Source organism: Helianthus annuus, chromosome 17 (assembly GCF_002127325.2).
Source record: "Helianthus annuus cultivar XRQ/B chromosome 17, HanXRQr2.0-SUNRISE, whole genome shotgun sequence".
NCBI lineage: Eukaryota > Viridiplantae > Streptophyta > Magnoliopsida > Asterales > Asteraceae > Helianthus > Helianthus annuus.
The window spans coordinates 183,940,031-183,954,204 of NC_035449.2; the positions used below are offsets into that span (position 1 = coordinate 183,940,031).

The window sequence follows — 14,174 nt, forward strand, 5'->3', positions numbered from 1 at the left end:
TCCGAAGTATCTGAAAATATCCGAAATATCCGTAAATATCCGAAATATCCGAAAAATATCCGAAAACTTATATTCGGATATCCGAAACTATCCAAATTTCCGTTTCCGAATATGAAAAAAATAATAAAAAAATAAAAATTAAATAAAAAGTTGGATTTTCGGATATTCGATTCACTATCCGAATCCGTATCCGAAATTTCATATATCCGAATTCCGGATATCCGAAATTTCGGATACGGATTCGGATAGTGAAATCTGATATCCGAAAATTTCAGATATCTGAAAATTCGGATATCCGGTTTTGAACACCCCTACATACTACTCATAGCACGATCTCAAAAAACATTACATCGAGTCAACCAATTAAAACAAAACATTACAAATACTTTTGTGCATTAACCATTAGAACATGAAAGCCTGACGAGAATCCGAACACTTGATGTAAATCCCAAAGCTTGACCCGGATCTGATTTCATGCCAGAAACATAAACATGAATACGAACATGAACATGACATGAGTGTGACAACTCGAGTTTCTGACTTTCACTTTCGCATTAAATGCGCGTTGACTTTGACTTTGACTGTTTAGTTGTTGGATTGTGGACTTGAATTATACGAGTTGTGTGTTAATGAAAATATATATATATATACGTTTTGATTATTTGATCGTGCATAGTTGTTTGCTACATTGTGAAACTTGTAAACTAGTTAGCATGAAACACATTACATTACACAAACAACCTTCGAAGGATGTCCACGAAACATGGTGCATGAATCGAAGGATGACGAAACACATCCTTCGATCCGGAAGATCATCCTTCGGATTGATAAGTCTCGAAACATATCATTCGGGCCATGAAGGAATCCTTCGACATCCTTCGGCCCAGTCATTTAATGGGCTTGGCCCATTCCGATGATACGTTTATAACTGAAAATACATGTATCGGTAATGATTATTCTAAAAACCCTAGAGCATCCTTGTGACGGCAATCACAGACTTACGGAGACTCCTTGCTGATCGATCCACTTGTTTACAAATTCCGGTTAGTGTTCAAGGTGTACATGATGTCATGGTTTATCAATTATTTGCTGTACGTGGTTTGTATGCTAACCGGTTACGAATGCTAATGGGATATGAATGTTATAACTGCCTAATCGTTTTGCAATATGTGTTTTTATGATCGGATTTGTACGGTATGAATGTTACGATGGGTTAGCTAGGATATTTGTATTAAACTGCCATGATTGTTATGATATTGTTATTAATCGGCTAACAAATCGAATCCGTTGTGATAATGTATAATGATAAGGTTTGTGGGTTGGTTGTGATATTGTACAATTCGATTTGTGTTATTGATTCGTTGCTCTTGAAATCGGATCGTATAGGATTAAATACTGTTATGGTTCATGTGGGTGAATTTAGGGTTCATAATGTTTATGAAAATAATCCCTGTTTGATCAATTTTTAGGAAACAGAAATGATTGAAATCGTGTTGGTTGATTTTCACGGATAAATTGGAAACTTGAATAAAACGTAACTGATATTATCGAAAGATAATGTATATGCCGAAAGATAATAGTAGTGACCGAAAGATAGTTTGACCGAACCATAATTTGACCGAAGGATAGATTTGATCGAAGGATAGCATGCTTCGAAACGTGACAACACTGTTGGTCGAAAGATGACTAATGAATCGAAAGATATTAGGGTTTTGATAACGCTTTGAACAGTGGAACATATGTTGAATTAATTTACATGCCATGCTTGGTAATGAACATATTCGTGTAATACTACGTGTTGTACTGATATGCAAACTGACTGCTATGTGAACCAATTAATTGCATGCGTAACATTTCGAGCATGAACTGATTTGCTATACGTGTATACATAGGACGTGATTAATTAACTGTGAGCACTTATTTAGCATACCGAGCAAACCAAGGTGAGTTCACACTCTTACCAAGGCATGGGGTTCCCGGGGTGTTGGGAATGGGATTGAAAGGTTGATTAGATACTCTATTGACACTATGACTAGACTACCACATCACTATCCTCGGTTGTGAAGGATACCTATAGCTACGAGTAGTCTAGTGGTTAGGAAAACGTGGAACACCACCACAGGAAAACGTGGAACACCACCACAGGAAAACGTGGAACACCACCACAGTAAAATATACAAACGGCCCAGTAGAGCCACCTATTACAAATGAACTTACTATTACGCATTTCCTTTATGTGAACTCGCTCAACTAGTTTGTTGACCATTCTGTTACATGCCTTGCAGATCGTTAGGTACTTGGAGCTTGCACTGGAGAAGCGGGTCGTTGTGGACAAGGATTCGTGGTTTCTATGCTGAACCATTATAACATTTGAACTATTTACTATTTACTATTGTTGGATTATTACTATGCTTCCGCTACACTTTAAAACAATAACATGTTTTGAACACCTTTTGTATTGAACGGATGGTTTTCTTTTATCTTACTTAATACTATATGCATGTTCAATATAATTGGTGGCTTGATCCTGGTCAGTCACGCTCCCAAGCGGTGATACTCCGCAGGTGGATTTTGGGGGTGTGACAGATTGGTATCAGAGCCATTGGTTATAGAGAACTTGGTTTTAATATGGAAAAACGTTTTTATTAAAACCAGACTATAACCAGAACAGTGCTCTCAACGATCCACAACGACGCTTCGCTCCACGTGCAAGACTCGACATCCTAGGTAATAAGGTTTATGTTTATTACCTGCTTGCTAGAATTTGCATAGAACTTTGCTCGTAGTATGCTTACATTACCTTGCTCACAACTTGACATTGCATGAGAATACTTATGTGCTTACACTCTTCTGTCATCGCACTATTCGCGAACCTTTCTCACTTATGTTGCCTTTGATGTGAAGATCAATGGCCGCACGAATTACCATGACTCAAGCCCAGCTAGAGGCTCTCGTTGCTGCGGCAGTTGCAGCCGCCCAAGCAGGTCAACCCGCTCAGCAACAACCTGGGTGCACATTCAAGAATTTCATGGACTGTCGTCCTAGCTCGTTCAGCGGCACGGAGGGGGCAGTTGGACTCCTCCACTGGTTTGAAAAGCTCGAGTCGGTTTTCGAAATGTGTGAATGCCCTGAGGCTCGCAGGGTGAAGTTCGCCACTGGCACACTTGAAGGGATTGCGCTCACTTGGTGGAACGCACAAGTGCAGATTTTAGGGTTGGCAGCTGCTAACGCCACCCCATGGAACGACTTTAAGGAACTCATCAAGCGTGAGTACTGCACGCGTGAAGATATTCATAAGTTGGAGGATGAGCTTTATAATCTGAAGATGGTCGGATCGGAAATTGAAGCGTATACTAAACGGTCGAACGAGTTGGCTGTGCTATGTCCAACCATGGTAGACCCCCCATACAAGCGCATTGAGTTGTATCTCAAGGGGCTTGTACCAGAGATTCAGAGCCACGTTACCTCGGCTAACCTCAACAACATTCAGGAGATCCAGCGTCTCGCTCATCGCATCACCGATCAGGCAGTGGATCAGAACAAACTGCCAAAGCGTATCAGTGCTACTGCTACCGCTACTGCTTCTACTACACTTGCTACTCCCAGTGAAAGTAAAAGAAAATGGGAGGGGGATTCTAGCAAGGGGTCAGCTTCAGTGCAGGCGCAGTCTCAGCAGCGAAAGACGGACAGCTACCAGAGTCCAAGTCAGCACTCCTCTAGCAGCCATAAACAAGGAGGGTATCGAGGAAACCTTCCAAAGTGTAACACCTGCAACAAACATCACAGTGGCCAGTGTAATAAGGTTCGTTGTCAAAGATGCCTCAAGATGGGTCATGAGGCCAAAGACTGTAGGAGTCCACGGCCTGCAAATCAGAACCAGCAACTCCCACCGCCAGCTCCACAGAACCAGCAGCAGCAACCACAGCGTGGAAACCGGGGATGTTTCCAGTGTGGGGCAGAAGGACACTACAAACGCGATTGTCCTCAGTTGAACCAGAATCAGAACCACAACAATAACCAGGGCAACGGGAACAACGACAACAACGGGGGAAACAATAATAACAATGGCAACGAGGCAAGAGGTCGAGTTTTCATGTTAGGAGGAGGAGACGCAATGAACGCTAATTGAACTTATGACTTCTTTTTGGGGTTTTTCATTATTATGTTTCCGCTATTCGAACAAAGTTTGGTTTGAACATCAAATGTTTTGGGTTTTATGAATTATTTCAACTACTATATTTTATGATTGATGTGATAAATGGTTTGATATTATTGAACACACCCGCCGTATTTATGGACATTACGAACAGAGTGTGCAAACCCTACCTAGACAAAATGTTCTTGACTCCACCAACGACATTCTGATCTACTCCAAGAGTCAGGAGGGGCACGAGCAGCATCTTCGTCTTATTTTGGAACTCCTTCGGAAGGAACAGTTGTACGCCAAGCTTTCTAAATGCGACTTCTGGCTTCGTGAAGTCCACTTCTTAGGCCACGTAGTGAACAAGGATGGGATACATGTCGATCCATCCAAGGTAGATTCGATCCGAAACTGGCCTGCACCGCGTACACCGACAGAAATACGTCAATTCTTGGGTCTGGCAGGTTACTACAGACGGTTTATTAGAGACTTTTCAAAGATCACGCAACCACTTACGCTACTGACACAGAAGGGTGTTACCTATCGCTGGGGAGAGCCCCAGGAGACTGCTTTTCAGCACCTAAAGGATAGACTTTGCAGTGCACCTATCCTCTCATTGCCAGAGGGCACAGACGACTTCGTGGTTTATTGTGATGCATCCATTCGGGGACTGGGATGTGTGTTAATGCAGCGCGACAAGGTTATCGCTTACGCCTCTCGTCAACTCAAGGTTCACGAGCGCAACTACACGACGCACGATTTAGAGCTGGGAGCTGTTGTTTTCGCGCTTAAGATATGGCGACACTACCTGTACGGTACCAGGTGCACGATTTACACCGATCACAGGAGTCTCGAGCATATCCTTAAGCAGAAGGATTTGAATATGCGTCAACGACGATGGGTCGAGTTACTTAACGATTACGAATGCGCTATCAAGTATCATCCAGGCAAAGCCAATGTTGTGGCGGATGCCCTTAGTCGAAAGGACACTTTACCACGGCGCGTGCGAGCGCTACAGCTTACGATTCAGTCTAGCCTTCCTGCGCAGATACGAGCTGCTCAGACAGAAGCCCTGAAGCCCGAAAACGTCAAGGCTGAAGCCTTACGCGGCTCACGACAACAAATGGAACAAAAGGCGGACGGCGCCTACTATGTAACGGGGCGTATTTGGATTCCACTTTATGGCGGCTTACGCGAACTTGTGATGGATGAGGCGCACAAGTCTCGCTACTCGGTACATCCAGGGTCGGATAAGATGTACCACGATATCAGAACAACTTATTGGTGGCCAAACATGAAAGCTCTTATCGCAACTTACGTCGGCAAGTGTTTAACTTGTGCAAGGGTTAAAATCGAGTACCAGAAACCATCAGGCCTGCTTCAGCAGCCTAAGATACCGCAATGGAAATGGGAAGAAATTTCCATGGATTTCGTTACGGGCTTACCTAGATCCCAGCGTGGGAATGACACTATTTGGGTGATCGTTGATCGGCTCATAAAGTCTGCTCACTTCTTGGCTATCAAAGAAACGGATAAGTTTTCTACCCTAGCAGACATCTACATGAAAGAAGTTGTTTCGAGGCACGGAGTGCCCACCTCTATTATTTCGGATCGCGATGCACGATTCACATCAGAGCTTTGGCAAGCGATGCACAAATCTTTCGGCTCACGATTGGACATGAGCACAGCATATCACCCTCAGACGGATGGGCAGTCTGAGCGAACTATTCAAGACATGCTTCGAGCGTGTGTTATTGATTTCGGCAACGGCTGGGAAAAGCACCTCCCTTTAGTGGAGTTTTCGTACAATAACAGTTATCACACCAGCATTCAAGCCGCTCCATTCGAGGCATTCTACGGACGTAAATGCCGGTCACCTCTCTGTTGGGCAGAGGTGGGGGATAGTCGAATTACGGGTCCAGAGATTGTAGTGGACGCTATAGAAAAGATTGCACAGATACGACAACGCATGACGGCAGCACGCGACCGTCAGAAAGCCTACGCGGGCAAGCGTAGCAAGCCTTGGAATTTCAGGTCGGGGACCGGGTTTTATTGAAAGTCTCACCCTGGAAGGGTGTGGTTCGATTTAGTAAACGAGGCAAACTCAATCCACGGTATGTTGGACCATTTGAAATCACTGAAGGAATAGGCCCAGTAGCCTACAGACTGAACCTACCAACTGAACTCGGTGCAGTTCACTATGTATTTCACGTGTCGAATCTGAAGAAGTGTCTGTCAGATAAGACCCTCATAGTTCCTTTAAGGAACTGACTATCGACGAGCGGTTGCAGTTCGTCGAGGAACCAGTTGAAATCACGGACCGGGATGCTAAGGTCCTCAAACACGAGAGAATCCCTCTTGTTCGAGTTCGTTGGAACTCCCGACGTGGCCCAGAGTACACCTGGGAACGCGAAGATCAAATGACAGAAAAGTATCCCCAGTTATTCGAAACCAATGCATCCACTCCTGAGGCTGAAGCTACTACTACTGAATTTCGGGACGAAATTCCAAATCAACGGGGGGATGATGTGACACCCCAGGAAAACCAGTGAACAATGTAACTTACCTAGCTTCCTCAGTGAGTGCGTACCAAATTTCGGGACGAAATTTCTTTTAAGTTGGGGATAATGTGACAACTCGAGTTTCTGACTTTCACTTTCGCATTAAATGCGCGTTGACTTTGACTTTGACTGTTTAGTTGTTGGATTGTGGACTTGAATTATACGAGTTGTGTGTTAATGAAAATATATATATATATACGTTTTGATTATTTGATCGTGCATAGTTGTTTGCTACATTGTGAAACTTGTAAACTAGTTAGCATGAAACACATTACATTACACAAACAACCTTCGAAGGATGTCCACGAAACATGGTGCATGAATCGAAGGATGACGAAACACATCCTTCGATCCGGAAGATCATCCTTCGGATTGATAAGTCTCGAAACATATCATTCGGGCCATGAAGGAATCCTTCGACATCCTTCGGCCCAGTCATTTAATGGGCTTGGCCCATTCCGATGATACGTTTATAACTGAAAATACATGTATCGGTAATGATTATTCTAAAAACCCTAGAGCATCCTTGTGACGGCAATCACAGACTTACGGAGACTCCTTGCTGATCGATCCACTTGTTTACAAATTCCGGTTAGTGTTCAAGGTGTACATGATGTCATGGTTTATCAATTATTTGCTGTACGTGGTTTGTATGCTAACCGGTTACGAATGCTAATGGGATATGAATGTTATAACTGCCTAATCGTTTTGCAATATGTGTTTTTATGATCGGATTTGTACGGTATGAATGTTACGATGGGTTAGCTAGGATATTTGTATTAAACTGCCATGATTGTTATGATATTGTTATTAATCGGCTAACAAATCGAATCCGTTGTGATAATGTATAATGATAAGGTTTGTGGGTTGGTTGTGATATTGTACAATTCGATTTGTGTTATTGATTCGTTGCTCTTGAAATCGGATCGTATAGGATTAAATACTGTTATGGTTCATGTGGGTGAATTTAGGGTTCATAATGTTTATGAAAATAATCCCTGTTTGATCAATTTTTAGGAAACAGAAATGATTGAAATCGTGTTGGTTGATTTTCACGGATAAATTGGAAACTTGAATAAAACGTAACTGATATTATCGAAAGATAATGTATATGCCGAAAGATAATAGTAGTGACCGAAAGATAGTTTGACCGAACCATAATTTGACCGAAGGATAGATTTGATCGAAGGATAGCATGCTTCGAAACGTGACAACACTGTTGGTCGAAAGATGACTAATGAATCGAAAGATATTAGGGTTTTGATAACGCTTTGAACAGTGGAACATATGTTGAATTAATTTACATGCCATGCTTGGTAATGAACATATTCGTGTAATACTACGTGTTGTACTGATATGCAAACTGACTGCTATGTGAACCAATTAATTGCATGCGTAACATTTCGAGCATGAACTGATTTGCTATACGTGTATACATAGGACGTGATTAATTAACTGTGAGCACTTATTTAGCATACCGAGCAAACCAAGGTGAGTTCACACTCTTACCAAGGCATGGGGTTCCCGGGGTGTTGGGAATGGGATTGAAAGGTTGATTAGATACTCTATTGACACTATGACTAGACTACCACATCACTATCCTCGGTTGTGAAGGATACCTATAGCTACGAGTAGTCTAGTGGTTAGGAAAACGTGGAACACCACCACAGGAAAACGTGGAACACCACCACAGGAAAACGTGGAACACCACCACAGTAAAATATACAAACGGCCCAGTAGAGCCACCTATTACAAATGAACTTACTATTACGCATTTCCTTTATGTGAACTCGCTCAACTAGTTTGTTGACCATTCTGTTACATGCCTTGCAGATCGTTAGGTACTTGGAGCTTGCACTGGAGAAGCGGGTCGTTGTGGACAAGGATTCGTGGTTTCTATGCTGAACCATTATAACATTTGAACTATTTACTATTTACTATTGTTGGATTATTACTATGCTTCCGCTACACTTTAAAACAATAACATGTTTTGAACACCTTTTGTATTGAACGGATGGTTTTCTTTTATCTTACTTAATACTATATGCATGTTCAATATAATTGGTGGCTTGATCCTGGTCAGTCACGCTCCCAAGCGGTGATACTCCGCAGGTGGATTTTGGGGGTGTGACAATGAGTTTACCCATTTATACTGGAAACTTTCATTTATTTGATTTTAATTTTTTTGCATATTAGTACCCTTTACGATAAAAAAGTTGTCGACAAGATAACTAGGTTTAATCTATTAAACTTAATACTCGTTTCTTTTTTTTTACTTTTATTCAATTTTGTTATAAAAAACAACTAAATCCGTCAGATCAACCAGAGTAAGACTTATGTAGCTAATCGTGTTTGCGAGTTTGACCCGAAATATGATCCAAACCGTTTATACAAATCCAAAATCCGTATTTCACATATCATATTCATGTTGTGTAAACTCACAAGTCATAACAATAATTGTTTATGAGCCCCGTAGTCATGGTCTTTTTCTCTTAGGCCCACCCATACAAAAGGGTCTTCGTTCGGGTCGGGTCAGAGTGAGGTTTGAACTAGATTTAAAAAAAACAGAAAAAACGGGCTATACAAGGATTGTTCCCATGATTTCTCATTGTTAAAGAGGGATGTTTACCACTACACCAGATTTCCTTTTCTTTCTATAGTGTCCAACTAATTGTATTTATGGGGTCCTTATAAAATTTAATATACCGGATATACTAATTTAAAAAAAAAAAAACACCCGTTCAATGTGGGTCTGCCCATGTCTACAATAAATATGGTGTGAGTTGAAATCGGTTTAAATGCATATTGATTAAATGATATTTTGAAGTAAAAGAAGTTATGTAAAAAGTGATTAATAACTTGCTGAACATTAACTACGTAACACTAAAGTGTTAGTTTTATTGTGTGACAAGTAATATCAACACCATACAAGTCCTCTCATAGTTTCATGTTAAGATCATGTGAAAACAAACATTTATATCTAGTCAGTTGGTTTTAAATGTCAGTGTAAGGGGACTAGGGGTGGAATCACTAGTGATGGATTTCATCACTCCCACTATCCAATCAGCAAATGCCATGTCATCAACCATATTTCCATCACTAGTGATAGAAATGGACTAGGGGTGGAATCACTAGTGATGGATTCTATCACTCCCATTTTTTTTAATTTTCATTTTAAAATTAGAAAATAAAAATAAAACACTAAATTATAAATTTCATTAAACTTTAAAAAAAATTACATAACCAAATAAAAAAAAACAACTAAACCGATTTAAAAAAAAAACAACTAAACCGATGGCATCTCCCAACCCCACTTTGCGCAAATCGCGCGCTTTTGTTCGATGACAATTGACTTGAACGGTTCGTCGAGATGGGCGTGTTTTTCACACAAGATTTTTAAATCATTTTGTCTTTCGATCGTTTTCAAGTGTTCCTTGTACGCCTGCTCCCGTTCAACTTTTAGGGTCATCATTGTTTCTTTTCTTTGTTCGGCCATCTTGTATTGGGTCATTTTCTCCTCTTCGATTCTAAAGATCGACTCCGCCACCGCCTCCTTCCCTTTGCTTGACGAATCACCACCTCGTCTGCGTCGTGGCCTTGTGGGTGTATCTTCCTCAACGGGCTCGTCAAGGGGTTCGTCTAGAGGCTCGTCGTTTAAGTTCATTTGGGGCAAGTTATCCGACGCGGAAGTCGTGTAGTTCCCCGAATCGGATGTCTTTGTTCTTTTCGAACCGCCTCGATTTTTTGGAGCCGTAGGACCATGCGTGTCAACCAACTCAACGGGGACCCACTTCGGGTGATGTCTCGCAACTTGCCATGCCGCAACGTGTGGAAAAGTTCTCTTATGGTACGTTGTGCAATACATTTCGGTGGCTTGTTGCATGATCGTCGCCTCGCTCGCTCCACTTTGTGGGTTTCGGCTCTACAAAAAAAATAAAATGTTTATAAACTGTTTTTTATAAAAAAAAACTGTTTTTTATAAAAAAAACTGTTTTTTATAAAAAAAACTGTTTTTTATAAACTGTTTTTATAATAAACTGTTTTTTAAAAAAAAAACTGTTTTTTTAACTGTTTTTAATAAACTGTTTAATAAACTGTTTTTTATAAAAAAAACTGTTTTTTATAAACTGTTTTTTATAAAAAAAAACTGTTTTTATTAATAAACTGTTTTTTATAAAAAAAAAACTGTTTTTTTTAACTGTTTTTTATAAACAGTTTTTATAAACTGTTTTTTATAAAAAAACTGTTTTTATTAATAAACTGTTTTTTATAAAAAAAACTGTTTTTTGTAACTGTTTTTTATAAACAATTTTTATAAACTTTTTTTTTTATAAAAAAAAACTGTTTTTTTTAATAAACTGTTTTTTAATAAAAAAAACATACCTTTTGAATGAAACAAGCGTTGAACCGGCTCATTTTTCGGTTCAAATCCGACCACTTCGACGTCATTTTGTCCATGTTTCGGACCCTTGCACCGGGAAGTTTCATAAAATGACTAATAACCCGTCTCCAAAACGCTTCCTTTCGTTGCTCGTTCCCGTGTTTCCTACTCTCCGAGATGTGCAAATACGCCTTCGTCAACGAGACCTCCTCCTCGCTCGTCCAAGGTTGTCGGCCGATTGGAACGATTTCTTGAACCTCAACATTTTGTTCTTCTTCCTCTTCCTCTTCCTCCGCTTCTTCTTCCTCTTCCTCTTCCTCTTCCTCGTCCTCGTCAACACTTTGTTGTGGTTCACGTGGTTCATGCCACGCTTTTGCAAAATGATGAAGGAGGGTGTTGTCTTCTAGTAGTGGGTCGAGTGCGTGGGGTTGGGTTTGATACGTTTGCGATTGAAATTGGTGAGGTTGAAACGGTGGAACGAACGGTTGGTTATGGTACGTTTGCGATTGAAAGGGTGGATATTGTTGGGTTTGAAAGGGTGGGTATTGTTGGGTTTGAAAGAGTGGGACTTGGTCGGGTTCGTCTTGCAACCTAAATCGATCGGGCTCACCAAGATTCGCTCGAACCTTGGGCCTTATTTTCTTCGTACCCGAACCGCCACCTCTTTTTTTCGATCCACCACCTCTCTTGCTTGAACCGCCACCTTCCATATTTCTTGTAAAAAATGAGTGTGAAAATACTTGAGAGTTTTTTGAATTTTTGGTGTAAAAATTGTTGAAAGGTTTTTGAGTTTGTTTAGATATATGGGGTATTTATATAAAAAATTCTTGTAATTAACCCAAACGGTCAAAAAAACGGTCAAAAAAAACGTTCACTTTTCAAATGTTAACGCGTTGTGTGGAGCACGCGTGAACTTTACCACGCGTTTTACATGGTGCGGCGGCGGTGTAGCAAATGCCGATAACGCGTTATGGGTGGTCGATCACGGACCACCCCGGGTCCTCTAAGAGGGAAAGGTTAAAGTAAAATTTTAAGGTAAAAAATACAAATGAGTTTTGAAGCTAACATGGGTTTTTATAAATTCTTGGTATTCAAAATTCAAAAACATTAAAATTGATTAAACCTTTAAGTGTTGTGTTCCTGTTACATTGTTTGACCACCCTTCTATATGCTAAAATGAGTATATATTTTTAAGTATAGTTTTGATTCAGATCTTATTTTAGAAAGTGAATAAAGAATTTAAATTATAGAAGTTTAAATGCTATTATTAAATTTAAAAGTTAATATTATATTGTCTGTAATTTCAATAACATATTTTGTTTTGGAAAACTAATATGGTAAATAAGTACTTTATCAACTATGTTATTTGGAACAGTAATACAGTAAATAAGTACTTTATTTTATTAACTATGTTATTAAAATCTTTAAAATAAAATATTATTAACTATGTTATTAACTATTTTGGAGATGGGAACATCTGTCCACCAGTGGAGTTCAATAAGGGGATCCATTAGGACCCTTTTTTTTCGCTCTTGTTTTGCACCCACTTGTGTATCAGATTAGAGACAAATGCAAGCTTCTTTTTCATGCTTGGTATCTTGACGATGGAACTGTCATTGGAGATTCAGAAGAGGTGGCTAGAGTGTTGGACATCATTAAAGTGACGGGTCCAACATTGGGTCTCAGGCTAAATATTAAGAAAATTGAGCTATTCTGGACTTTTTGTGATGGTAGCAAGTTTCGTGAGAGGTTATTTCCTACGGACCTCGGGAGACCATTACTGGGAATGAAGCTTCTTGGGGAGAGGGGGGCTGTTAGTAGAGACGCGACCTTTATTAGGGGGTTGGCAAAGAAAAAAAGTTGTTAATTCTGTGGATTTGATGCGTCTCCTACCAAACTAGGTGACCCGCAGAGTGAACTATGCGTCTCCGACCCAAACTAGGTGACGCGCAGAGTGAACTACTTTAGCTTTGATCTTGTATGGGCATTGCTAAACTTTTCTTTGTCTTGAGGACATGCCACCCGACACACATAGAAAATGCAGCGTTATTCTTTGACAAGGGTTTGCGTGAGGAGATGGAGGAATTGGTAGTTTGTAGAGGTCTTTTCTTTGGAGACTTCCAGTGGTGGCTTGCCTCCTTACCTATTAAGTTTAGGGGTTTGCGGTTGTATTCAGTTGTAGAGGCTTCATTTTATGCCTTTGTAGCCTCGAGGGCCCAATCTTGGGTGCTACATGACCACATCTTACGAGACAGTGGTATATTTAGTATCGATTCTGATTATGTTTGTGCTTTGGCTTGTCTTCGTGATACGATTCCAAGCTTCGACTTCAGCGGTTTTACTAACAAGGACACCACCCCCTAAAGCCCAACATGCATTGACGAGTGCCCTTTTTAGTAAAATTGTCCAGGACATTGAAGTACCATTTGACTTGACCGCTATACAAAAAGTCGTTTTTGAGTGTCTACGAGCACCACATGCCCAAGATTTTCTTCTATGCTATACATATAGATGGGTTAGGCCAGCATATGTTGTCGGTGGAGTACCATACAATCCTTAAGTATCGCCTCATGATTCCTTTATTTCCAGTTGATGGGATATGCCCTGTTTGTCATAAGGCGTGTTTAGACTCTTTTGGGAAGCATGCAATTCATTGTAGAGAGCTCCCCGGTTTCAAGTACTGACATGATTTAGTTAGAGATGTCCTTTTTGACATATTCAGATGTGCTGAGATTTCTGTTAAGAAAGAGGCGCCCGTGAATTTCTTAACTAATCCATTGGAAGGAAGATCTACCCTTAGACCAGGCGACGTTTTGGTCTTCAGATGGATATGAGGAAAACACGCGTGTGTGGATCTAACAGGGAATTCCCCCCTTGTGGGCTTAGGTGGTAGTGTTTTTACAGTGGGTCAGGCTTCTTTAAAAGCTGCTTCGGGCAAAGTAATGAAACACGAGAAAGCGTGCCTTGACAACTAGCACGTGTTTATCCCATTTTCTTTTGATACTTTTGGGTTCCTTGCGCTAGAGGCTGTGGACCTACTTAGTCGAGTTTAAAATGTCATGCACAATAATGTTATGACCCCAAGATCTAT

The 14,174-nt window shown here is 40.5% G+C and overlaps 1 protein-coding gene across 1 annotated transcript; it reads right to left on the minus strand.

The window, feature by feature from the left end:
- Window positions 1-9,898: 9,898 nt before the first annotated feature.
- Window positions 9,899-12,416, minus strand: LOC110925676 (histone H3.v1-like). The gene is made up of 2 exons (XM_022169561.2): window positions 11,086-12,416; window positions 9,899-10,624 (listed from the first exon to the last, which is right to left on the minus strand). Exons 1-2 carry the CDS (start codon window positions 11,791-11,793, stop codon window positions 9,989-9,991), a joined length of 1,344 nt encoding a protein of 447 aa, XP_022025253.2. The 5' UTR covers window positions 11,794-12,416; the 3' UTR covers window positions 9,899-9,988.
- Window positions 12,417-14,174: the final 1,758 nt, after the last annotated feature.